This window comes from Salmo salar, unplaced genomic scaffold, assembly GCF_905237065.1.
Source record: "Salmo salar unplaced genomic scaffold, Ssal_v3.1, whole genome shotgun sequence".
In the NCBI taxonomy this organism is placed as follows: Eukaryota; Metazoa; Chordata; class Actinopteri; order Salmoniformes; family Salmonidae; genus Salmo; species Salmo salar.
Window position 1 is genome coordinate 210,001 of NW_025548733.1, and position 27,500 is coordinate 237,500.

Genomic DNA, 27,500 nt, shown 5'->3' on the forward strand with positions numbered 1-27,500 from the left:
ACGGTCCGGTGCACTCACCGTGGGCCAGGGGTTGTTGTGATACGGTCCGGTTCACTCACCGTGGGCCAGGGGTTGTTGTGATACGGTCCGGTTCACTCACCGTGGGCCAGGGGTTGTTGTGATACGGTCCGGTTCACTCACCGTGGGCCAGAGGGTTGTTGTGTTACGGTCCGGTTCACTCACCGTGGGCCAGAGGGTTGTTGTGTTACGGTCCGGTGCACTCACCGTGTTACGGTCCGGTTCACTCACCGTGGGCCAGAGGGTTGTTGTGTTACGGTCCAGTTCACTCACCGTGGGCCAGAGGGTTGTTGTGTTACGGTCCGGTGCACTCACCGTGTTACGGTCCGGTTCACTCACCGTGGGCCAGGGGTTGTTGTGTTACGGTCCGGTTCACTCACCGTGGGCCAGAGGGTTGTTGTGTTACGGTCCGGTGCACTCACCGTGTTACGGTCCGGTTCACTCACCGTGGGCCAGGGGTTGTTGTGTTACGGTCCGGTTCACTCACCGTGGGCCAGGGGGTTGTTGTGTTACGGTCCGGTTCACTCACCGTGGGCCAGGGGTTGTTGTGTTACGGTCCGGTTCACTCACCGTGGGCCAGAGGGTTGTTGTGTTACGGTCCGGTTCACTCACCGTGGGCCAGAGGGTTGTTGTGTTACGGTCCGGTTCACTCACCGTGGGCCAGAGGGTTGTTGTGTTACGGTCCGGTTCACTCACCGTGGGCCAGAGGGTTGTTGTGTTACGGTCCGGTTCACTCACCGTGGGCCAGGGGGTTGTTGTGTTACGGTCCGGTTCACTCACCGTGGGCCAGGGGGTTGTTGTGATACGGTCCGGTGCACTCACCGTGTTACGGTCCGGTTCACTCACCGTGGGCCAGGGGGTTGTTGTGTTACGGTCCGGTTCACTCACCGTGGGCCAGGGGTTGTTGTGTTACGGTCCGGTTCACTCACCGTGGGCCAGGGGTTGTTGTGTTACGGTCCGGTTCACTCACCGTGGGCCAGAGGGTTGTTGTGTTACGGTCCGGTTCACTCACCGTGGGCCAGAGGGTTGTTGTGTTACGGTCCGGTTCACTCACCGTGGGCCAGAGGGTTGTTGTGTTACGGTCCGGTTCACTCACCGTGGGCCAGAGGGTTGTTGTGTTACGGTCCGGTTCACTCACCGTGGGCCAGGGGTTGTTGTGTTACGGTCCGGTGCACTCACCGTGTTACGGTCCGGTTCACTCACCGTGGGCCAGGGGGTTGTTGTGTTACGGTCCGGTTCACTCACCGTGGGCCAGGGGGTTGTTGCTGATGTATTCCCGTCTAATGCTGATGTTCTTGAGCAGACACTGCCTGGCGTGGGCCCTCCTCTCCTTGACCGGGTCTTTGGCGCACAGCGAGAAGACGGCCAGGTACTCCAACGGGAGGAGCAGCTTCACCAGAGCCAGGTGTAACTTCTGGGCAAAGATCTGACGCACCTGGTAACACTCATCCTACAGGAGACCACAGAACACTTCAACAACGACACGGACACAACAGATCAACAACAACAACACAACAGATCAACAACAGAACAGATCAACAACAACAACAACAGAACAGATCAACAACAACAACAGAACAGATCAACAACAACAACAGAACAGATCAACAACAACAACAACAACAGAACAGATCAACAACAACAGAACAGATCAACAACAACAACAGAACAGATCAACAACAACAACAGAACAGATCAACAACAACAACAACAGAACAGATCAACAACAACAACAGAACAGATCAACAACAACAACAACAGAACAGATCAACAACAACAACAACAACAGAACAGATCAACAACAACAACAACAACAGAACAGATCAACAACAACAGAACACACAGAAACGTTTCCTAAAGTCCCACCCTGACAGACAGTCTTACAGAAACGTTTCCTAAAGTCCCACCCTGACAGACAGTCTCACAGAAACGTTTCCTAAAGTCCCACCCTGACAGACAGTCTTACAGAAACGTTTCCTAAAGTCCCACCCCGACAGAAACGTTTCCTAAAGTCCCACCCCGACAGAAACGTTTCCTAAAGTCCCAGCCAGACAGAAACGTTTCCTAAAGTCCCACCCCGACAGAAACGTTTCCTAAAGTCCCACCCCGACAGAAACGTTTCCTAAAGTCCCACCCCGACAGAAACGTTTCCTAAAGTCCCACCCCGACAGAAACGTTTCCTAAAGTCCCACCCCGACAGAAACGTTTCCTAAAGTCCCACCCCGACAGAAACGTTTCCTAAAGTCCCACCCAGACAGAAACGTTTCCTAAAGTCCCACCCAGACAGAAACGTTTCCTAAAGTCCCACCCAGACAGAAACGTTTCCTAAAGTCCCACCCAGACAGAAACGTTTCCTAAAGTCCCACCCAGACAGAAACGTTTCCTAAAGTCCCACCCCGACAGAAACGTTTCCTAAAGTCCCACCCAGACAGAAACGTTTCCTAAAGTCCCACCCAGACAGAAACGTTTCCTAAAGTCCCACCCAGACAGAAACGTTTCCTAAAGTCCCACCCAGACAGAAACGTTTCCTAAAGTCCCACCCCGACAGAAACGTTTCCTAAAGTCCCACCCCGACAGAAACGTTTCCTAAAGTTCAACCCCGACAGAAACGTTTCCTGAAGTCCCACCCTGACAGTAACGTTTCCTAAAGTCCCACCCTGACAGAAACGTTTCCTAAAGTCCCACCCCCAGACAGAAACGTTTCCTAAAGTCCCACCCCGACAGAAACGTTTCCTAAAGTCCCACCCCGACAGACAGTCTTACAGAAACGTTTCCTAAAGTCCCACCCAGACAGAAACGTTTCCTGAAGTCCCACCCAGACAGAAACGTTTCCTAAAGTCCCACCCAGACAGAAACGTTTCCTAAAGTCCCACCCAGACAGAAACGTTTCCTAAAGTCCCACCCAGACAGAAACGTTTCCTAAAGTCCCACCCAGACAGAAAGCGTTTCCTAAAGTCCCACCCAGACAGAAACGTTTCCTAAAGTCCCACCCAGACAGAAACGTTTCCTAAAGTCCCACCCCGACAGAAACGTTTCCTAAAGTCCCACCCAGACAGAAAGCGTTTCCTAAAGTCCCACCCAGACAGAAACGTTTCCTAAAGTCCCACCCAGACAGAAACGTTTCCTAAAGTCCCACCCAGACAGAAACGTTTCCTAAAGTCCCACCCAGACAGAAACGTTTCCTAAAGTCCCACCCAGACAGAAACGTTTCCTAAAGTCCCACCCCGACAGAAACGTTTCCTAAAGTCCCACCCAGACAGAAAGCGTTTCCTAAAGTCCCACCCCGACAGAAACGTTTCCTAAAGTCCCACCCAGACAGAAACGTTTCCTAAAGTCCCACCCAGACAGAAAGCGTTTCCTAAAGTCCCACCCCGACAGAAACGTTTCCTAAAGTCCCACCCAGACAGAAACGTTTCCTAAAGTCCCACCCCGACAGAAACGTTTCCTAAAGTCCCACCCCGACAGAAAGCGTTTCCTAAAGTCCCACCCGACAGAAACGTTTCCTAAAGTCCCACCCTGACAGAAACGTTTCCTAAAGTCCCACCCCAGACAGAAACGTTTCCTAAAGTCCCACCCCGACAGAAACGTTTCCTAAAGTCCCACCCCGACAGACAGTCTTACAGAAAGCGTTTCCTAAAGTCCCACCCAGACAGAAACGTTTCCTGAAGTCCCACCCAGACAGAAACGTTTCCTAAAGTCCCACCCAGACAGAAACGTTTCCTAAAGTCCCACCCAGACAGAAACGTTTCCTAAAGTCCCACCCAGACAGAAGCGTTTCCTAAAGTCCCACCCAGACAGAAACGTTTCCTAAAGTCCCACCCCAGACAGAAACGTTTCCTAAAGTCCCACCCAGACAGAAACGTTTCCTAAAGTCCCACCCGACAGAAGCGTTTCCTAAAGTCCCACCCCAGACAGAAACGTTTCCTAAAGTCCCACCCCGACAGAAACGTTTCCTAAAGTCCCACCCCGACAGAAACGTTTCCTAAAGTCCCACCCAGACAGAAAGCGTTTCCTAAAGTCCCACCCCGACAGAAACGTTTCCTAAAGTCCCACCCCGACAGAAACGTTTCCTAAAGTCCCACCCAGACAGAAACGTTTCCTAAAGTCCCACCCCGACAGAAACGTTTCCTAAAGTCCCACCCCGACAGAAACGTTTCCTAAAGTCCCACCCAGACAGAAACGTTTCCTAAAGTCCCACCCCGACAGACAGTCTTACGTTGATAACCAGCCCACAGAGCTGGAACTGCTCTGGCGTGATGATGTCATGGTAAACCGGTTCCTGGGCCAGCTTCATGATGGCTCCTCCTGCTGCCAGACGCAGACGAGACATGTCCGACTTACTGCGGGAGGAAGAGGAGGAGGAGGAGGAAGATGAGTAATGAGCATGAATTAGTATTTTGTAACCTATCCCCCCCCCAAAAAAAAACAGTTAGCCTGACCGCTAACCAACGACCTCTAATCCCTAACCTTCAACACCTGACCTTCTTCTGTTCTGTGAGGTTCTCCCTCTGAGACCAGCATGGCTGACCTCTGACCTATGACCTCTACGTACCTGATCTTCTTCTGTTCCGTGAGGTCTCCCTCTCTGAGACCAGCATGGCTGACCTCTGACCTCTACGTACCTGACCTTCTTCTGTTCCGTGAGGTCTCCCTCTGAGGCCAGCATGGCTGACCTCTGACCTCTACGTACCTGATCTTCTTCTGTTCCGTGAGGTCTCCCTCTGAGGCCAGCATGGCTGACCTCTGACCTCTACGTACCTGATCTTCTTCTGTTCCGTGAGGTCTCCCTCTCTGAGACCAGCATGGCTGACCTCTGACCTCTGACCTCTACGTACCTGATCTTCTTCTGTTCCGTGAGGTCTCCCTCTGAGACCAGCATGGCTGACAGCAGTCTGAGGGTGGAGTTGGCAGATTTAGACTGGTTGTTCTTCATGCCGAGGAGCCAACGAACCAACAGCTTAATGGCCTGCACCTGGGGAGGAGAGACGGAGAGATCACACAGTATACTACCAACAGCATTCTACTCCTGGATAGATGGGGGAGGGGGGCGAGGGACAGAAAGAGGAGGAGGGCGAGGGACAGAAAGAGGAGGAGGGCGAGGGACAGAAAGAGAAGGAGGGCGAGGGACAGAAAGATGAGGAGGGTGGGGGAGAGAAATAGGAGGGCGATGGGATAGAAAGAGGAGGAGGGTGGGGGAGAGAAATAGGAGGGCGATGGGATAGAAAGAGGAGGAGGGCGAGGGACAGAAAGAGGAGGAGGGCGAGGGACAGAAAGAGGAGGAGGGCGAGGGACAGAAAGAGGAGGAGGGCGAGGGACAGAAAGAGGAGGAGGGCGAGGGACAGAAAGAGGAGGAGGGCGAGGGACAGAAAGAGGAGGAGGGCGAGGGACAGAAAGAGGAGGAGGGCGAGGGACAGAAAGAGGAGGAGGGCGATGGGACAGAAAGAGGAGGAGGGCGATGGGACAGAAAGAGGAGGAGGGCGAGGGACAGAAAGAGGAGGAGGGCGATGGGACAGAAAGAGGAGGAGGGCGAGGGACAGAAAGAGGGCGAGGGACAGAAAGAGGAGGAGGGCGAGGGACAGAAAGAGGAGGAGGGCGATGGGACAGAAAGAGGGCGAGGGACAGAAGAGAGGCGAGGGACAGAAAGAGGAGGGGGCGAGGGACAGAAAGAGGAGGGGGGCGAGGGACAGAAAGAGGAGGAGGGCGAAGGGACAGAAAGAGGAGGAGGGCGAGGGACAGAAAGAGGAGGAGGGCGAGGGACAGAAAGAGGAGGAGGGCGAGGGACAGAAAGAGGAGGAGGGCGATGGGACAGAAAGAGGAGGAGGGCGAGGGACAGAAAGAGGAGGAGGGCGAGGGACAGAAAGAGGAGGAGGGCGGGGGACAGAAAGAGGAGGAGGGCGGGGGACAGAAAGAGGAGGAGGGCGATGGGACAGAAAGAGGAGGAGGGCGAGGGACAGAAAGAGGAGGAGGGCGAGGGACAGAAAGAGGAGGAGGGCGAGGGACAGAAAGAGGAGGAGGGCGAGGGACAGAAAGAGGAGGAGGGCGGGGGACAGAAAGAGGAGGAGGGCGGGGGACAGAAAGAGGAGGAGGGCGGGGACAGAAAGAGGAGGAGGGCGATGGGACAGAAAGAGGAGGAGGGCGAGGGACAGAAAGAGGAGGAGGGCGAGGGACAGAAAGAGGAGGAGGGCGAGGGACAGAAAGAGGAGGAGGGCGATGGGACAGAAAGAGGAGGAGGGCGATGGGACAGAAAGAGGAGAAGGGCGATGGGACAGAAAGAGGAGGAGGGCGAGGGACAGAAAGAGGAGGAGGGCGAGGTATTGAAAGAGGAGGAGGGCGAGGGACAGAAAGAGGAGAAGGGCGATGGGACAGAAAGAGGAGGAGGGTGAGGACAGAAAGAGGGCGATGGGACAGAAAGAGGAGGAGGGCGAGGTATTGAAAGAGGAGGAGGGCGATGGGACAGAAAGAGGAGGAGGGCGATGGGACAGAAAGAGGAGGGCGAGGGACAGAAAGAGGAGGAGGGCGATGGGACAGAAAGAGGAGGAGGGCGAGGGACAGAAGAGAGGAGGAGGGCGAGGGACAGAAAGAGGAGGAGGGCGAGGGACAGAAAGAGGAGGAGGGCGAGGGACAGAAAGAGAAGGAGGGCGAGGGACAGAAAGAGAAGGAGGGCGAGGGACAGAAAGAGGAGGAGGGCGAGGGACAGAAAGAGGAGGAGGGCGATGGGACAGAAAGAGGAGGAGGGCGAGGGACAGAAAGAGGAGGAGGGCGAGGGACAGAAAGAGGAGGAGGGCGAGGGACAGAAAGCGAGAGGAGGAGAGATAGGTATATAGTGCAGTTACCTTAGCCAGCACCTCAGGAGAGACTTCCTCATCGGATGTCCACAGCTTCCCATTCTTATTCCCTACAGACTGGAGACACATTCTTTACAATACTGTGGAGACACATTCTTTACAATACTGTGGAGAGACACATTCTTTACAATACTGTGGAGAGACACATTCTTTACAATAATGTGGAGAGACACATTCTTTACAATACTGTGGAGACACATTCTTTACAATACTGTGGAGAGACACATTCTTTACAATACTGTGGAGAGACACATTCTTTACAATAATGTGGAGAGACACATTCTTTACAATAATGTGGAGAGACACATTCTTTACAATACTGTGGAGACACATTCTTTACAATACTGTGGAGACACATTCTTTACAATACTGTGGAGACACATTCTTTACAATACTGTGGAGAGACACATTCTTTACAATACTGTGGAGACACATTCTTTACAATACTGTGGAGACACATTCTTTACAATACTGTGAGAGACACATATTCTTTACAATACTGTGAAGACACATATTCTTTACAATACTGTGGAGACACATTCTTTACAATACTGTGGAGAGACACATTCTTTACAATACTGTGGAGAGACATTCTTTACAATACTGTGGAGAGACACATTCTTTACAATACTGTGGAGAGACACATTCTTTACAATACTGTGAAGACACATATTCTTTACAATACTGTGGAGACACATTCTTTACAATACTGTGGAGACACATTCTTTACAATACTGTGGAGACACATTCTTTACAATACTGTGGAGACACATTCTTTACAATACTGTGGAGACACATTCTTTACAATACTGTGGAGAGACACATTCTTTACAATACTGTGGAGACACATTCTTTACAATACTGTGGAGAGACACATTCTTTACAATACTGTGGAGACACATTCTTTACAATACTGTGGAGACACATTCTTTACAATACTGTGGAGAGACACATTCTTTACAATACTGTGGAGAGACACATTCTTTACAATACTGTGGAGAGACACATTCTTTACAATACTGTGGAGACACATTCTTTACAATACTGTGGAGAGCACATTCTTTACAATACTGTGGAGAGACACATTCTTTACAATACTGTGGAGACACATTCTTTACAATACTGTGGAGACACATTCTTTACAATACTGTGGAGAGACACATTCTTTACAATACTGTGGAGAGACACATTCTTTACAATACTGTGGAGACACATTCTTTACAATACTGTGGAGACACATTCTTTACAATACTGTGGAGAGACACATTCTTTACAATACTGTGGAGAGACACATTCTTTACAATACTGTGGAGACACACATTCTTTACAATACTGTGGAGAGACACATTCTTTACAATACTGTGGAGAGACACATTCTTTACAATACTGTGGAGAGACACATTCTTTACAATACTGTGGAGACACATTCTTTACAATACTGTGGAGACACATTCTTTACAATACTGTGGAGAGACACATTCTTTACAATACTGTGGAGAGACACATTCTTTACAATACTGTGGAGAGACACATTCTTTACAATACTGTGGAGACACATTCTTTACAATACTGTGGAGACACATTCTTTACAATACTGTGGAGAGACACATTCTTTACAATACTGTGGAGACACATTCTTTACAATACTGTGGAGAGACACATTCTTTACAATACTGTGGAGACACATTCTTTACAATACTGTGGAGACACATTCTTTACAATACTGTGGAGAGACACATTCTTTACAATACTGTGGAGACACATTCTTTACAATACTGTGGAGACACATTCTTTACAATACTGTGGAGAGACACATTCTTTACAATACTGTGGAGAGACACATTCTTTACAATACTGTGGAGAGACATTCTTTACAATACTGTGGAGACACATTCTTTACAATACTGTGGAGAGACATTCTTTACAATACTGTGGAGACACATTCTTTACAATACTGTGGAGACACATTCTTTACAATACTGTGGAGAGACACATTCTTTACAATACTGTGGAGAGACACATTCTTTACAATACTGTGGAGACACATTCTTTACAATACTGTGGAGACACATTCTTTACAATACTGTGGAGAGACACATTCTTTACAATACTGTGGAGAGACACATTCTTTACAATAATGTGGAGAGACACATTCTTTACAATACTGTGGAGACACATTCTTTACAATACTGTGGAGACACATTCTTTACAATACTGTGGAGACACATTCTTTACAATACTGTGGAGACACATTCTTTACAATACTGTGGAGAGACACATTCTTTACAATACTGTGGAGAGACACATTCTTTACAATACTGTGTGTTTTTAGCGTGTGTAGATACATGGATTTATGTGTGTGTTCATGATCAGTGTGTGTGTGTGTGTGTGTGTGTGTGTGTGTGTGTGTGTGTGTGTGTGTGTGTGTGTGTGTGTCGTCGCTCCCAAAACTCACCCTGTCATTCATGAGCAGGTCCTTGACGATGAAGTTTGCAACGATGGCCTTCATGGGGGAGGCAAACTGATCTGGAGCCAGTAAGGAGATATGACCCAGACTGACCAGGGGGGTGATCAGCTGTTCTGGGACGTCGGCGTTCAGACTACGAGAGAGAGGCTGGGGGGAGAGGAGAGAGAGGCTGAGAGAGAGGCTGGGGGGAGAGGAGAGAGAGGCTGAGAGAGAGAGGCTGGGGGAGAGAGAGGCTGAGAGAGAGGCTGGGGGAGAGGAGAGAGAGAGGCTGAGAGAGAGGCTGGGGGGAGAGGAGAGAGAGAGGTGAGAGAGAGGCTGGGGGAGAGGAGAGAGAGAGAGAGGCTGAGAGAGAGGCTGGGGGAGAGGAGAGAGAGAGAGAGAGCCTGAGAGAGAGGCTGGGGGAGAGGAGAGAGAGAGAGAGGCTGAGAGAGAGGCTGGGGGGAAAGAGAGAGAGAGAGAGAGAGAGGCTGAGGGAGAGGCTGGGGGAGAGGAGAGAGAGAGAGCCTGAGAGAGAGGCTGGGGGAGAGGAGAGAGAGAGAGAGGCTGAGAGAGAGGCTGGGGGAAAGGAGAGAGAGAGAGAGAGAGAGGCTGAGGGAGAGGCTGGGGGAGAGGAGAGAGAGAGAGGCTGAGAGAGAGGCTGGGGGAGAGGAGAGAGAGAGGCTAGGGGGAGAGGAGAGAGAGGCTGAGAGAGAGGATGGGGAGAGGAGAGAGAGAGGCTAGGGGAGAGTAGAGAGAGAGAGAGAGAGAGAGAGAGAGAGAGAGAGAGAGAGAAGGGCATTCCTACAAATACTGAAATAGGTCTGTTAACCTGGTCTATTAACCTGGTCTATTATTAACCTGGTCTCTTAACCTGGTCTGTTAACCTGTTAACCTGGTCTTAACCTGTTAACCTGGTCTGTTAACCTGGTCTGTTAACCTGGTCTATTAACCTGGTCTGTTAACCTGGTCTGTTAACCTGGTCTGTTAACCTGGTCTTAACCTGGTCTGTTAACCTGGTCTGTTAACCTGGTCTTAACCTGGTCTTAACCTGGTCTTAGCCTGGTCTTAGCCTGGTCTGTTAACCTGGTCTTAACCTGGTCTGTTAACCTGGTCTTAACCTGGTCTGTTAACCTGGTCTTAACCTGGTCTTAACCTGGTCTTAACCTGGTCTGTTAACCTGGTCTTAACCTGGTCCCTGAGTCAGAACGTTTGGATTAACAAATCACATCATTACTTATATAGTCTCACTCTGTGTTAAATAATAAGGGTTGAGATGATGTTCTAATGACTTCCTCTGTCCCCTATATTATACACCATCTGTAGGGTCCCTCAGTCTAGTAGTGAACGACTAACCCCTTCCTCTGTCCCCTATATTATACACCCTCTGTAGGGTCCCTCAGTCTAGTAGTGAACGACTAACCCCTTCCTCTGTCCCCTATATTATACACCCTCTGGAAGGACCCTCAGTCTAGTAGTGAACGACTAACCCCTTCCTCTGTCCCCTATATTATACACCATCTGGAAGGACCCTCAGTCTAGTAATGAACGACTAACCCCTTCCTCTGTCCCCTATATTATACACCATCTGTAGGGTCCCTCAGTCTAGTAGTGAACGACTAACCCCTTCCTCTGTCCCCTATATTATACACCATCTGGAAGGTCCCTCAGTCTAGTAGTGAACGACTAACCCCTTCCTCTGTCCCCTATATTATACACCATCTGGAAGGACCCTCAGTCTAGTAGTGAACGACTAACCCCTTCCTCTGTCCCCTATATTATACACCCTCTGGAAGGACCCTCAGTCTAGTAGTGAACGACTAACCCCTTCCTCTGTCCCCTATATTATACACCATCTGTAGGGTCCCTCAGTCTAGTAGTGAACGACTAACCCCTTCCTCTGTCCCCTATATTATACACCCTCTGTAGGGTCCCTCAGTCTAGTAGTGAACGACTAACCCCTTCCTCTGTCCCCTATATTATACACCATCTGGAAGGTCCCTCAGTCTAGTAGTGAACGACTAACCCCTTCCTCTGTCCCCTATATTATACAGCATCTGTAGGGTCCCTCAGTCTAGTAGTGAACGACTAACCCCTTCCTCTGTCCCCTATATTATACACCATCTGTAGGGTCCCTCAGTCTAGTAGTGAACGACTAACCCCTTCCTCTGTCCCCTATATTATACACCATCTGGAAGGACCCTCAGTCTAGTAGTGAACGACTAACCCCTTCCTCTGTCCCCTATATTATACACCATCTGTAGGGTCCCTCAGTCTAGTAGTGAACGACTAACCCCTTCCTCTGTCCCCAATATTATACACCATCTGGAAGGACCCTCAGTCTAGTAGTGAACGACTAACACCTTCCTCTGTCCCCTATATTATACACCATCTGGAAGGACCCTCAGTCTAGTAGTGAACGACTAACACCTTCCTCTGTCCCCTATATTATACACCATCTGTAGGGACCCTCAGTCTAGTAGTGAACGACTAACCCCTTCCTCTGTCCCCTATATTATACACCATCTGTAGGGTCCCTCAGTCTAGTAGTGAACGACTAACCCCTTCCTCTGTCCCCTATATTATACACCCTCTGGAAGGACCCTCAGTCTAGTAGTGAACGACTAACCCCTTCCTCTGTCCCCTATATTATACACCATCTGTAGGGTCCCTCAGTCTAGTAGTGAACGACTAACCCCTTCCTCTGTCCCCTATATTATACACCATCTGGAAGGTCCCTCAGTCTAGTAGTGAACGACTAACCCCTTCCTCTGTAAGGACCCTCAGTCTAGTAGTGAACGACTAACCCCTTCCTCTGTAAGGACCCTCAGTCTAGTAGTGAACGACTAACCCCTTCCTCTGTCCCCTATATTATACACCATCTGTAGGGTCCCTCAGTCTAGTAGTGAACGACTAACCCCTTCCTCTGTCCCAAACATCTGGAAGGTCCCTCAGTCTAGTAGTGACCGACTAACCCCTTCCTCTGTCCCCTATATTATACACCATCTGGAAGGACCCTCAGTCTAGTAGTGAACGACTAACCCCTTCCTCTGTAAGGACCCTCAGTCTAGTAGTGAACGACTAACCCCTTCCTCTGACCCCTATATTATACACCATCTGGAAGGACCCTCAGTCTAGTAGTGAACGACTAACCCCTTCCTCTGTCCCCTATATTATACACCATCTGTAGGGTCCCTCAGTCTAGCAGTGAACGACTAACCCCTTCCTCTGTCCCCTATATTATACACCATCTGTAGGGTCCCTCAGTCTAGTAGTGAACGACTAACCCCTTCCTCTGTCCCTTATATTATACACCATCTGTAGGGACCCTCAGTCTAGTAGTGAACGAATAACCCCTTCCTCTGTCCCTTATATTATACACCATCTGTAGGGACCCTCAGTCTAGTAGTGAACGACTAACCCCTTCCTCTGTCCCCTATATTATACACCATCTGGAAGGACCCTCAGTCTAGTAGTGAACGACTAACCCCTTCCTCCGTCAAATATATTATACACCATCTGTAGGGTCCCTCAGTCTAGTAGTGAACTACTAACCCCTTCCTCTGTCCCCTATATTATACACCATCTGGAAGGACCCTCAGTCTAGTAGTGAACGACTAACCCCTTCCTCTGTCCCCTATATTATACACCATCTGGAAGGACCCTCAGTCTAGTAGTGAACGACTAACCCCTTACTCTGTAAGGTCCCTCAGTCTGAATGATGTGGATAATGTATTAAACCACACAGTTAATAATGATGCTGTGGATAATGTATTAAAACACCCAGTTAATAATGATGCTGTGGATAATGTATTAAAACCACCCAGTTAATAATGATGCTGTGGATGATGTATTAAACTATTCCAGTTAATAATGATGCTGTGGATAATGTATTAAACCACCCAGTTAATAATGATGCTGTGGATGATGTATTAAACCACCCAGTTAATAATGATGCTGTGGATAATGTATTAAAACCACCCAGTTAATAATGATGCTGTGGATGATGTATTAAACCACCCAGTTAATAATGATGCTGTGGATGATGTATTAAAACCACCCCAGTTAATAATGATGCTGTGGATGATGTATTAAACCACCCAGTATAATGATGCTGTGGATAATGTATTAAAACCACCCCAGTTAATAATGATGCTGTGGATGATGTATTAAAACCACCCCAGTTAATAATGATGCTGTGGATAATGTATTAAAACCAACCAGTTAATAATGATGGTGGGGATAATGTATTAAAACCAACCAGTTAATAATGATGGTGGGGATAATGTATTAAAACCACCCAGTTAATAATGATGCTGTGGATAATGTATTAAAACCACCCAGTTAATAATGATGCTGTGGATGATGTATTAAACCACCCAGTTAATAATGATGCTGTGGATAATGTATTAAAACCACCCCAGTTAATAATGATGCTGTGGATAATGTAATAAACCACCCAGTTAATAATGATGCTGTGGATGATGTATTAAAACCACCCAGTTAATAATGATGCTGTGGATAATGTATTAAAACCACCCCAGTTAATAATGATGCTGTGGATAATGTATTAAACCACCCAGTTAATAACGATGCTGTGGATAATGTATTAAAACCACCCCAGTTAATAATGATGCTGTGGATAATGTATTAAAACCACCCCAGTTAATAATGATGCTGTGGATAATGTATTAAAACCACCCAGTTAATAATGATGCTGTGGATGATGTATTAAACCACCCAGTTAATAATGATGCTGTGGATAATGTATTAAAACCACCCAGTTAATAATGATGCTGTGGATGATGTATTAAACTACCCCAGTTAATAATGATGCTGTGGATGATGTATTAAACCACCCAGTTAATAATGATGCTGTGGATGATGTATTAAACCACCCAGTTAATAATGATGCTGTGGATAATGTATTAAACCACCCAGTTAATAACGATGATGTGGCTAATGTATTAAACCACCCAGTTAATAATGATGCTGTGGGTAATGTATTAAAACCACCCATTTAATAATGATGCTGTGGATAATGTATTAAACCACCCAGTTAATAATGATGCTGTGGATAAGGTATTAAAACCACCCAGTTAATAATGATGGTGGGGATAATGTATTAAAACCACCCAGTTAATAATGATGCTGTGGATGATGTATTAAACTACCCCAGTTAATAATGATGCTGTGGATAATGTATTAAACCACCCAGTTAATAATGATGGTGGGGATAATGTATTAAAACCACCCAGTTAATAATGATGCTGTGGATAATGTATTAAACCACCCAGTTAATAATGATGCTGTGGATGATGTATTAAACCACCCAGTTAATAATGATGCTGTGGATAATGTATTAAAACCACCCAGTTAATAATGATGCTGTGGATGATGTATTAAACTACCCCAGTTAATAATGATGCTGTGGATGATGTATTAAACCACCCAGTTAATAATGATGCTGTGGATGATGTATTAAACCACCCAGTTAATAATGATGCTGTGGATAATGTATTAAACCACCCAGTTAATAACGATGATGTGGCTAATGTATTAAACCACCCAGTTAATAATGATGCTGTGGGTAATGTATTAAAACCACCCATTTAATAATGATGCTGTGGATAATGTATTAAACCACCCAGTTAATAATGATGCTGTGGATAAGGTATTAAAACCACCCAGTTAATAATGATGCTGGGGATAATGTATTAAAACCACCCAGTTAATAATGATGCTGTGGATGATGTATTAAACTACCCCAGTTAATAATGATGCTGTGGATAATGTATTAAACCACCCAGTTAATAATGATGGTGGGGATAATGTATTAAAACCACCCAGTTAATAATGATGCTGTGGATAATGTATTAAACCACCCAGTTAATAATGATGCTGTGGATGATGTATTAAACCACCCAGTTAATAATGATGCTGTGGATAATGTATTAAAACCACTCCAGTTAATAATGATGCTGTGGATAATGTATTAAAACCAACCAGTTAATAATGATGGTGGGGATAATGTATTAAAACCACCCAGTTAATAATGATGCTGTGGATAATGTATTAAAACCACCCAGTTAATAATGATGCTGTGGATGATGTATTAAACCACCCAGTTAATAATGATGCTGTGGATAATGTATTAAAACCACCCCAGTTAATAATGATGCTGTGGATAATGTATTAAACCACCCAGTTAATAATGATGCTGTGGATGATGTATTAAAACCACCCAGTTAATAATGATGCTGTGGATAATGTATTAAAACCACCCCAGTTAATAATGATGCTGTGGATAATGTATTAAACCACCCAGTTAATAACGATGATGTGGCTAATGTATTAAAACCACCCCAGTTAATAATGATGCTGTGGATAATGTATTAAAACCACCCCAGTTAATAATGATGCTGTGGATAATGTATTAAAACCACCCAGTTAATAATGATGCTGTGGATGATGTATTAAACTACCCCAGTTAATAATGATGCTGTGGATGATGTATTAAACTACCCAGTTAATAATGATGCTGTGGATGATGTATTAAACCACCCAGTTAATAATGATGCTGTGGATAATGTATTAAACCACCCAGTTAATAACGATGATGTGGCTAATGTATTAAACCACCCAGTTAATAATGATGCTGTGGGTAATGTATTAAAACCACCCATTTAATAATGATGCTGTGGATAATGTATTAAACCACCCAGTTAATAATGATGCTGTGGATAATGTATTAAAACCACCCAGTTAATAATGATGCTGGGGATAATGTATTAAAACCACCCAGTTAATAATGATGCTGTGGATGATGTATTAAACTACCCCAGTTAATAATGATGCTGTGGATAATGTATTAAACCACCCAGTTAATAATGATGCTGTGGATAATGTATTAAAACCACCCAGTTAATAATGATGCTGTGGATGATGTATTAAACCACCCAGTTAATAATGATGCTGTGGATGATGTATTAAACCACCCAGTTAATAATGATGCTGTGGATAATGTATTAAAACCACCCCAGTTAATAATGATGCTGTGGATAATGTATTAAACCACCCCAGTTAATAATGATGCTGTGGATAATGTATTAAAACCACCCAGTTAATAATGATGCTGTGGAAGATGTATTAAACCACCCCAGTTAATAATGATGCTGTGGATAATGTATTAAAACCACCCAGTTAATAATGATGCTGTGGATGATGTATTAAACTACCCCAGTTAATAATGATGCTGTGGATAATGGATTAAAACAACCGGTAAATAATGATGCTGTGGATGATGTATTAAACCACCCAGTTAATAATGATGCTGTGGATAATGTATTAAACCACCCAGTTAATAATGATGCTGTGGATAATGTATTAACACCACCCAGTTAATAACGATGCTGTGGATGATGTATTAAACCACCCAGTTAATAACGATGCTGTGGATGATGTATTAAACCACCCAGTTAATATTGATGCTGTGGATAATGTATTAAAACCACCCCAGTTAATAATGATGCTGTGGATAATGTATTAAAACCACCCAGTTAATAATGATGCTGTGGATGATGTATTAAACCACCCAGTTAATAATGATGCTGTGGATAATGTATTAAAACCACCCCAGTTAATAATGATGCTGTGGATAATGTATTAAACCACCCAGTTAATAATGATGCTGTGGATAATGTATTAAAACCACCCAGTTAATAATGATGCTGTGGATAATGTATTAAACCACCCAGTTAATAACGATGCTGTGGATAATGTATTAAAACCACCCCAGTTAATAATGATGCTGTGGATAATGTATTAAACCACCCAGTTAATAACGATGATGTGGATAATGTATTAAAACCACCCCAGTTAATAATGATGCTGTGGATAATGTATTAAAACCACCCCAGTTAATAATGATGCTGTGGATAATGTATTAAAACCACCCAGTTAATAATGATGCTGTGGATGATGTATTAAACCACCCAGTTAATAATGATGCTGTGGATAATGTATTAAAACCACCCAGTTAATAATGATGCTGTGGATGATGTATTAAACCACCCAGTTAATAATGATGCTGTGGATGATGTATTAAACTACCCCAGTTAATAATGATGCTGTGGATAATGTATTAAACCACCCAGTTAATAATGATGCTGTGGATAATGTATTAAACCACCCAGTTAATAACGATGATGTGGCTAATGTATTAAACCACCCAGTTAATAACGATGCTGTGGATAATGTATTAAAACCACCCATTTAATAATGATGCTGTGGATAATGTATTAAACCACCCAGTTAATAATGATGCTGTGGATAATGTATTAAAACCACCCAGTTAATAATGATGCTGTGGATAATGTATTAAACCACCCAGTTAATAAAGATGCTGTGGATAATGTATTAAAACCACCCAGTTAATAATGATGGTGGGGATAATGTATTAAAACCACCCAGTTAATAATGATGCTGTGGATGATGTATTAAACTACCCCAGTTAATAATGATGCTGTGGATAATGTATTAAACCACCCAGTTAATAATGATGCTGTGGATGATGTATTAAACCACCCAGTTAATAATGATGCTGTGGATAATGTATTAAACCACCCAGTTAATAACGATGTGGCTAATGTATTAAACCACCCAGTTAATAACGATGCTGTGGATAATGTATTAAAACCACCCATTTAATAATGATGCTGTGGATAATGTATTAAACCACCCAGTTAATAATGATGCTGTGGATAATGTATTAAAACCACCCAGTTAATAATGATGCTGTGGATAATGTATTAAACCACCCAGTTAATAAAGATGCTGTGGATAATGTATTAAAACCACCCAGTTAATAATGATGGTGGGGATAATGTATTAAAACCACCCAGTTAATAATGATGCTGTGGATGATGTATTAAACTACCCCAGTTAATAATGATGCTGTGGATAATGTATTAAACCACCCAGTTAATAATGATGCTGTGGATAATGTATTAAACCACCCCAGTTAATAACGATGCTGTGGATAATGTATTAAAACCACCCAGTTAATAATGATGCTGTGGATAATGTATTAAAACCACCCCAGTTAATAACGATGCTGTGGATAATGTATTAAAACCACCCAGTTAATAATGATGCTGTGGATAATGTATTAAAACCACCCCAGTTAATAATGATGCTGTGGATAATGTATTAAAACCACCCAGTTAATAATGATGCTGTGGGGATAATGTATTAAAACCACCCAGTTAAAAATGATGATCTGGATAATGTATTAAAACACCCAGTTAATAATGATGCTGTGGATAATGTATTAAACCACCCCAGTTAATAACGATGCTGTGGATCGTGTATTAAAACCACCCAGTTAATAATGATGCTGTGGATAATGTATTAAAACCACCCAGTTAATAATGATGCTGTGGATAATGTATTAAACCACCGCAGTTAATAACGATGCTGTGGATAATGTATTAAACCACCCCAGTTAATAATGATGCTGTGGATAATGTATTAAAACCACCCAGTTAATAATGATGCTGTGGATAATGTATTAAAACCACCCCAGTTAATAATGATGCTGTGGATAATGTATTAAAACCACCCAGTTAATAATGATGCTGTGGGGATAATGTATTAAAACCACCCAGTTAAAAATGATGATCTGGATAATGTATTAAAACACCCAGTTAATAATGATGCTGTGGATAATGTATTAAACCACCCCAGTTAATAACGATGCTGTGGATCGTGTATTAAAACCACCCAGTTAATAATGATGCTGTGGATAATGTATTAAAACCACCCCAGTTAATAATGATGCTGTGGATGATGTATTAAAACCACCCCAGTTAATAACGATGCTGTGGATAATGTATTAAAACCACCCAGTTAATAATGATGCTGTGGATAATGTATTAAAACCACCCCAGTTAATAATGATGCTGTGGATAATGTATTAAACCACCCAGTTAATAATGATGCTGTGGATAATGTATTAAACCACCCCAGTTAATAATGATGCTGTGGATAATGTATTAAACCACCCAGTTAATAACGATGCTGTGGATAATGTATTAAACCACCCCAGTTAATAATGATGCTGTGGATAATGTATTAAACCACCCAGTTAATAATGATGCTGTGGATAATGTATTAAACCACCCCAGTTAATAACGATGCTGTGGATAATGTATTAAACCACCCAGTTAATAATGATGCTGTGGATAATGTATTAAAACCACCCCAGTTAATAATGATGCTGTGGATAATGTATTAAACCACCCAGTTAATAATGATGCTGTGGATAATGTATTAAACCACCCCAGTTAATAATGATGCTGTGGATAATGTATTAAACCACCCCAGTTAATAATGATGCTGTGGATAATGTATTAAACCACCCAGTTAATAATGATGCTGTGGATAATGTATTAAACCACCCAGTTAATAACGATGCTGTGGATAATGTATTAAAACCACCCAGTTAATAATGATGCTGTGGATAATGTATTAAAACCACCCAGTTAATAATGATGCTGTGGATAATGTATTAAAACCACCCAGTTAATAATGATGCTGTGGATAATGTATTAAAACCACCCAGTTAATAATGATGCTGTGGATAATGTATTAAAACCACCCAGTTAATAACGATGCTGTGGATAATGTATTAAACCACCCAGTTAATAATGATGCTGTGGATAATGTATTAAACCACCCCAGTTAATAATGATGCTGTGGATAATGTATTAAAACCACCCAGTTAATAATGATGCTGTGGATAATGTATTAAAACCACCCAGTTAATAATGATGCTGTGGATAATGTATTAAACCACCCAGTTAATAATGATGCTGTGGATAATGTATTAAAACCACCCAGTTAATAATGATGCTGTGGGGATAATGTATTAAACCACCCCAGTTAATAATGATGCTGTGGATAATGTATTAAAACCACCCCAGTTAATAATGATGCTGTGGATAATGTATTAAAACCACCCAGTTAATAATGATGCTGTGGATAATGTATTAAAACCACCCCAGTTAATAATGATGCTGTGGATAATGTATTAAAACCACCCCAGTTAATAATGATGCTGTGGATAATGTATTAAACCACCCCAGTTAATAATGATGCTGTGGATAATGTATTAAACCACCCCAGTTAATAATGATGCTGTGGATAATGTATTAAAACCACCCCAGTTAATAATGATGCTGTGGATAATGTATTAAACCACCCCAGTTAATAATGATGCTGTGGATAATGTATTAAAACCACCCCAGTTAATAATGATGATGTGGCTAATGTATTAAACCACCCAGTTAATAATGATGCTGTGGATAATGTATTAAACTACCCCAGTTAATAACGATGCTGTGGATGATGTATTAAACTACCCCAGTTAATAATGATGCTGTGGATAATGTATTAAAACCACCCCAGTTAATAATGATGCTGTGGATAATGTATTAAACCACCCCAGTGAAATACAAGACTTTCTATTGGCACTGTAGTATCACCTAACAACAAAGAGATGGGGTGTGTGTGTGTGTGTGTGTGTGTGTCTGTGTGCGTGTGCGTGTGTGTGTGTGTGTGTTACCTCAAAGATCTGAGCCAGCTGGACCTCCTTGTTGCAGAAGATGGCGTGGATACAGTGGACAGCCTGTTTGGCCTGGTGGGGAGTTCCCCGCTTCGCCTTCTGATGGAGGACTGGGATCAGGGTCCTGGGGGACGGAGACGAGGTTAACACAGACCCACTACACAGACCGACTACACAGACCGACTACACAGACCCACTACACAGACCCACTACACAGACCGACTACACAGACCGACTACACAGACCGACTACACAGACCCACTACACAGACCGACTACACAGACCGACTACACAGACCGACGACACAGACCGACTACACAGACCCACTACACAGACCGACTACACAGACCGACTACACAGACCCACGACACAGACCGACGACACAGACCGACGACACAGACCGACGACACAGACCGACGACACAGACCCACTACACAGACCCACTACACAGACCGACTACACAGACCCACTACACAGACCCACTACACAGACCGACTACACAGACCGACAACACAGACCGACAACACAGACCCACTACACAGACCGACGACACAGACCGACGACACAGACCGACTACACAGACCCACTACACAGACCGACTACACAGACCCACTACACAGACCGACGACACAGACCGACGACACAGACCGACGACACAGACCGACGACACAGACCCACTACACAGACCGACTACACAGACCCACTACACAGACCCACTACACAGACCCACTACACAGACCCACTACACAGACCGACGACACAGACCGACTACACAGACCGACTACACAGACCCACTACACAGACCCACTACACAGACCGACTACACAGACCGACAACACAGACCCACTACACAGACCGACTACACAGACCGACGACACAGACCGACTACACAGACCCACTACACAGACCGACTACACAGACCGACTACACAGACCCACGACACAGACCGACGACACAGACCGACGACACAGACCGACTACACAGACCGACTACACAGACCGACAACACAGACCCACTACACAGACCGACGACACAGACCGACTACACAGACCCACTACACAGACCGACTACACAGACCGACTACACAGACCCACGACACAGACACGACCGGCGACACAGACCGACCGACACAGAACCGACGACACAGACCCACTACACAGACCCACTACACAGACCCACTACACAGACCGACTACACAGACCCACTACACAGACCCACTACACAGACCGACTACACAGACCGACTACAGACCGACTACACAGACCCACTACACAGACCGACGACACAGACCGACTACACAGACCCACTACACAGACCGACTACACAGACCGACTACACAGACCCACTACACAGACCGACGACACAGACCGACGACACAGACCGACGACACAGACCGACGACACAGACCGACGACACAGACCCACTACACAGACCCACTACACAGACCGACTACACAGACCCACTACACAGACCCACTACACAGACCCACTACACAGACCCACGACACAGACCGACGACACAGACCGACTACACAGACCGACTACACAGACCCACTACACAGACCCACTACACAGACCGACTACACAGACCGACTACACAGACCGACAACACAGACCGACAACACAGACCGACTACACAGACCCACTACACAGACCCACTACACAGACCCACTACACAGACCCACTACACAGACCCACTACACAGACCCACTACACAGACCGACTACACAGACCCACTACACAGACCGACTACACAGACCGACTACACAGACCCACTACACAGACCCACTACACAGACCCACTACACAGACCGACTACACAGACCCACTACACAGACCCACTACACAGACCCACTACACAGACCGACTACACAGACCCACTACACAGACCCACTACACAGACCCACTACACAGACCGACTACACAGACCCACTACACAGACCCACTACACAGACCCACTACACAGACCGACTACACAGACCGACTACACAGACCGACTACACAGACCCACTACACAGACCGACTACACAGACCCACTACACAGACCCACTACACAGACCGACTACACAGACCCACTACACAGACCGACTACACAGACCCACTACACAGACCCACTACACAGACCCACTACACAGACCCACTACACAGACCCACTACACAGACCGACTACACAGACCCACTACACAGACCCACTACACAGACCGACTACACAGACCCACTACACAGACCGACTACACAGACCCACTACACAGACCCACTACACAGACCGACTACACAGACCGACTACACAGACCGACTACACAGACCGACTACACAGACCGACTACAGGGAGTTTTCCCAATTCCAAATGTCTGCCTCCCACCCTCCCACCCTCCCTCCCTCTCTTACGATCGTATCTGCTGTAGTTCAGTCTCTATTTTCTGCACGGTGTTGCTGAAGATCTGTATGGCTGCTTCCGCCACCTTGTCATCCTCCATCTCCCTTCCTCCCTCCCTCCCCCCTCCACCCAGTCTCTCTCCCTCCCTCCCTCCCTCCCTCCCAGTCTCTCTCCCTCCCTCCCTCCCTCCCCCTTCCACCCAGTCTCCCTCCCTCCCTCCCTCCCTCCCTCCGTCCCAGTCTCTCTCCCTCCCTCCCTCCTCCCTCCCTCCCTCCCTCCCCCTTCCACCCAGTCTCCCTCCCTCCCCCTCCCTCCCTCTCTTACGATCGTATCTGCTGTAGTTCAGTCTCTATTTTCTGCCCGGTGTTCCTGAAGATCTGTATGGCTGCTTCCGCCACCTTGTCATCCTCCATCTCCCTTCCTCCCTCCCTCCCCCTCCACCCAGTCTCTCTCCCTCCCTCCCTCCCTCCCTCCCAGTCTCTCTCCCTCCCTCCCTCCCTCCCTCCCTCCCCCTTCCACCCAGTCTCCCTCCCTCCCTCCCTCCCTCCCTCCGTCCCAGTCTCTCTCCCTCCCTCCCTCCTCCCTCCCTCCCTCCCTCCCCCTTCCACCCAGTCTCCCCCCTCCCTCCCTCTCTTACGATCGTATCTGCTGTAGTTCAGTCTCTATTTTCTGCCCGGTGTTCCTGAAGATCTGTATGGCTGCTTCCGCCACCTTGTCATCCTCCATCTTCAGACACTGAAGCAGAGACTCGTACGTCTCAGCAGAGTGGAACGCTGTGGGGTGGGTGAAGGACAGAACCTGGAGGAGGAGGAGAGGAAGAGGAGGAGGAGGGGAGGGGAGGAGGAGGAGGAGGAGGAGGAGGAGAGGAGGCGGTGGGAGAGGGGAGGAGGCGGTGGGAGAGGGGAGGAAGGGAGGAGGAGAGGGGAGGAGGAAGAAGAGGGGAGGAGGAGAAGAGGCAGGAAAAAGTTATCAATCTGTCCATTCATCCACCAGTCCCCTCATTCCCTCCCTCCTCATCCCTCCCTCTCTCTCTCCTCATCCCTCCCTCTCTCCTCATCCCTCCCTCTCCCCTCATCCCTCCCTCTCTCCTCATCCCTCCCTCTCTCCTCATCCCTCCCTCCCTCCTCTCCCCTCCCTCTCCCCTCATCCCTCCCTCCCTCTCTCCTCATCCCTCCCTCCCTCTCTCCTCATCCCTCCCTCCCTCTCTCCTCATCCCTCCCTCCCTCTCTCCTCATCCCTCCCTCCCTCCCTCCTCATCCCTCTCCCCTCATCCCTCCCTCCATACCTTCAGTAGTTCCAGTCCAGAGCGGATGGCCGTATCTGGTGTGACACCTTCCTCATCCCTCCCTCCTCATCCCTCCCTCCCTCTCTCTCCCCTCTCCCCCTCTCTCTCCCCCCTCCTCATCTCTCCCCTCTCCTCATCTCTCCCTCCTCATCCCTCCCTCCCTCCTCATCCATCCCTCTCTCCTCATCCCTCCCTCCCTCCCTCCCTCTCCCCTCATCCTCTCTCCTCATCCCTCCCTCCTCATCCCTCCCTCCTCATCCCTCCATACCTTCAGTAGTTCCAGTCCAGAGCGGATGGCCGTATCAGGTGTGACACCTTCCTCATCCCTCCCTCCCTTCCTCCTCATCCCTCCCTCCTCATCCCTCCCTCCTCATCCCTCCTCATCCCTCCCTCCCTCCTCATCCCTCCCTCCCTCCTCATCCCTCCCTCCCTCCCTCCTCATCCCTCTCTCCTCATCCCTCCTCCCTCTCTCCTCATCCCTCCCTCCCTCCTCCTCATCCCCTCTCCTCATCCCTCCTCCTCTCTCCTCATCCCTCCCCTCCCCTCCTCCTCATCCCTCCCTCCATACCTTCAGTAGTTCCAGTCCAGAGCGGATGGCCGTATCTGGTGTGACACCTTCCTCATCCCTCCCTCCTCATCCCTCCCTCCTCATCCCTCCCTCCCTCCCTCCCTCCTCATCCCTCCCTCCTCTCCCCTCATCCCTCCCTCTCCCCTCATCCCTCCCTCCCTCCTCATCCCTCCCTCCCTCCTCATCCCTCTCCCCTCATCCCTCCCTCCCTCCTCATCCCTCTCCCTCATCCCTCCCTCCCTCCCTCCTCGGGAGGGATGGATGAGGAGGGAGGGATGAGGAGGGAGGGAGGGAGGATGAGGAGGAAGGGAGGAGGGATGAGGAAGGTGTCACACCTGATACGGCCATCCGCCCTCATCCCTCCCTCTCCCCTCATCCCTCCCTCTCCCCTCATCCCTCCCTCCCTCCTCATCCCTCCCTCCTCATCCCTCTCCCCTCATCCCTCCCTCCCTCCTCATCCCTCTCCCCTCATCCCTCCCCTCCCTCCCTCCCTCCCTCCTCATCCCTCCCTCCCTCCCTCATCCCCTCCCTCCCTCCCCATCCCTCCCTCCCTCCTCATCCCTCCCTCCCTCCTCATCCCTCCATACCTTCAGTAGTTCCAGTCCAGAGCGGATGGCCGTATCAGGTGTGACACCTTCCTCATCGTCATCAGCTGTTCCCTCAATGGACTTATTCAGCAGCTTGACCAGAGCACTGAGCAGAGATACAACACATAATATAACATATAATATATATAATATAATATATAATATAACATTATATAAGCTCTTATTCAGCAGCTTGACCAGAGCACTGAGCAGAGATACAACACATAATATAACATATAATATATATAATATAATATATAATATAACATTATATAAGCTCTTATTCAGCAGCTTGACCAGAGCACTGAGCAGAGATACAACACATAATATAACATATAATATATATAATATAATATATAATATAACATTATATAAGCTCTTATTCAGCAGCTTGACCAGAGCACTGAGCAGAGATACAACACATAATATAACATATAATATATATAATATAATATATAATATAACATTATATAAGCTCTTATTCAGCAGCTTGACCAGAGCACTGAGCAGAGATACAACACATAATATAACATATAATATATATAATATAATATATAATATAACATTATATAAGCTCTTATTCAGCAGCTTGACCAGAGCACTGAGCAGAGATACAACACATAATATAACATATAATATAATAATTATAATATAACATATAATATAATATATAATATAACATTATATAAGCTCTTATTCAGCAGCTTGACCAGAGCACTGAGCAGAGATACAACACATAATATAACATATAATATAACATATAATATAATATAACATATAATATATATAATATAATATATAATATAACATTATATAAGCTCTTATTCAGCAGCTTGACCAGAGCACTGAGCAGATATATAACATATAATATAACATATATAATATAATATATATAATATAATATATTTAATATATCATTATATAAGCTCTTATTCAGCAGCTTGACCAGAGCAGAGAGCAGATATATCACCCCCCCCATGTATTTACCTGATGGCCTCTGAGTCGATGTGGACGGGAGCGATGCGTTCTAGCAGGAATTTAACCATCTCCAGGAAGGGGTTAGTGGGCTGTTTAGGGAACGTCAGTTTACGCGTGATCTCCCTCTGAAAAACACGATCAATAAATATCTACCTGATAGTCTCCCCTCTGAAATACACAATCAATATCTACCTGGTAATCTCCCCTCTGAAATACACGATCAATAAATATCTACCTGGTAATCTCCCTTCTGAAATACACGATCAATAAATATCTACCTGGTAATCTCCCCTCTGAAATACACGATCAATATCTAACTGGTAATCTCCCCTCTGAAATACACGATCAATATCTACCTGGTAATCTCCCCTCTGAAATACACGATCAATAAATATCTACCTGGTAATCTCCCCTCTGAAATACACGATCAATATCTACCTGGTAATCTCCCCTCTGAAATACACGATCAATAAATATCTACCTGGTAATCTCCCCTCTGAAATACACGATCAATAAATATCTACCTGGTAATCTCCCCTCTGAAATACACGATCAATATCTAACTGGTAATCTCCCCTCTGAAATACACGATCAATATCTACCTGGTAATCTCCCCTCTGAAATACACGATCAATATCTAACTGGTAATCTCCCTTCTGAAATACACGATCAATAAATATCTACCTGGTAATCTCCCCTCTGAAATACACGATCAATATCTAACTGGTAATCTCCCCTCTGAAATACACGATCAATATCTACCTGGTAATCTCCC

General features: G+C 46.0%; 1 protein-coding gene across 7 annotated transcripts in view; it reads right to left on the bottom strand.

The window, feature by feature from the left end:
- LOC106592481 (sister chromatid cohesion protein PDS5 homolog A) overlaps positions 1-27,500 on the bottom strand; it is a 97,311-nt gene that overhangs the window by 18,073 nt on the left and 51,738 nt on the right. For 5 of the 7 annotated variants that reach the window (XM_045712711.1, XM_045712715.1, XM_045712714.1 and 2 more), the window contains 9 exons: positions 26,735-26,850; positions 25,748-25,853; positions 23,945-24,105; positions 20,933-21,056; positions 9,319-9,477; positions 6,852-6,920; positions 4,854-4,990; positions 4,235-4,358; positions 1,264-1,468 (listed from right to left, as the gene is read on the bottom strand). In XM_045712711.1, coding sequence (XP_045568667.1) covers positions 1,264-1,468; positions 4,235-4,358; positions 4,854-4,990; positions 6,852-6,920; positions 9,319-9,477; positions 20,933-21,056; positions 23,945-24,105; positions 25,748-25,853; positions 26,735-26,850 — 1,201 coding nt within the window. Of the gene's footprint in view, positions 1-1,263; positions 1,469-4,234; positions 4,359-4,853; positions 4,991-6,851; positions 6,921-9,318; positions 9,478-20,932; positions 21,057-23,631; positions 23,721-23,944; positions 24,106-25,747; positions 25,854-26,734; positions 26,851-27,500 lie in introns of all 7 variants that reach the window. The other 2 variants (XM_045712713.1, XM_045712712.1) reach the window with 2 other exon arrangements.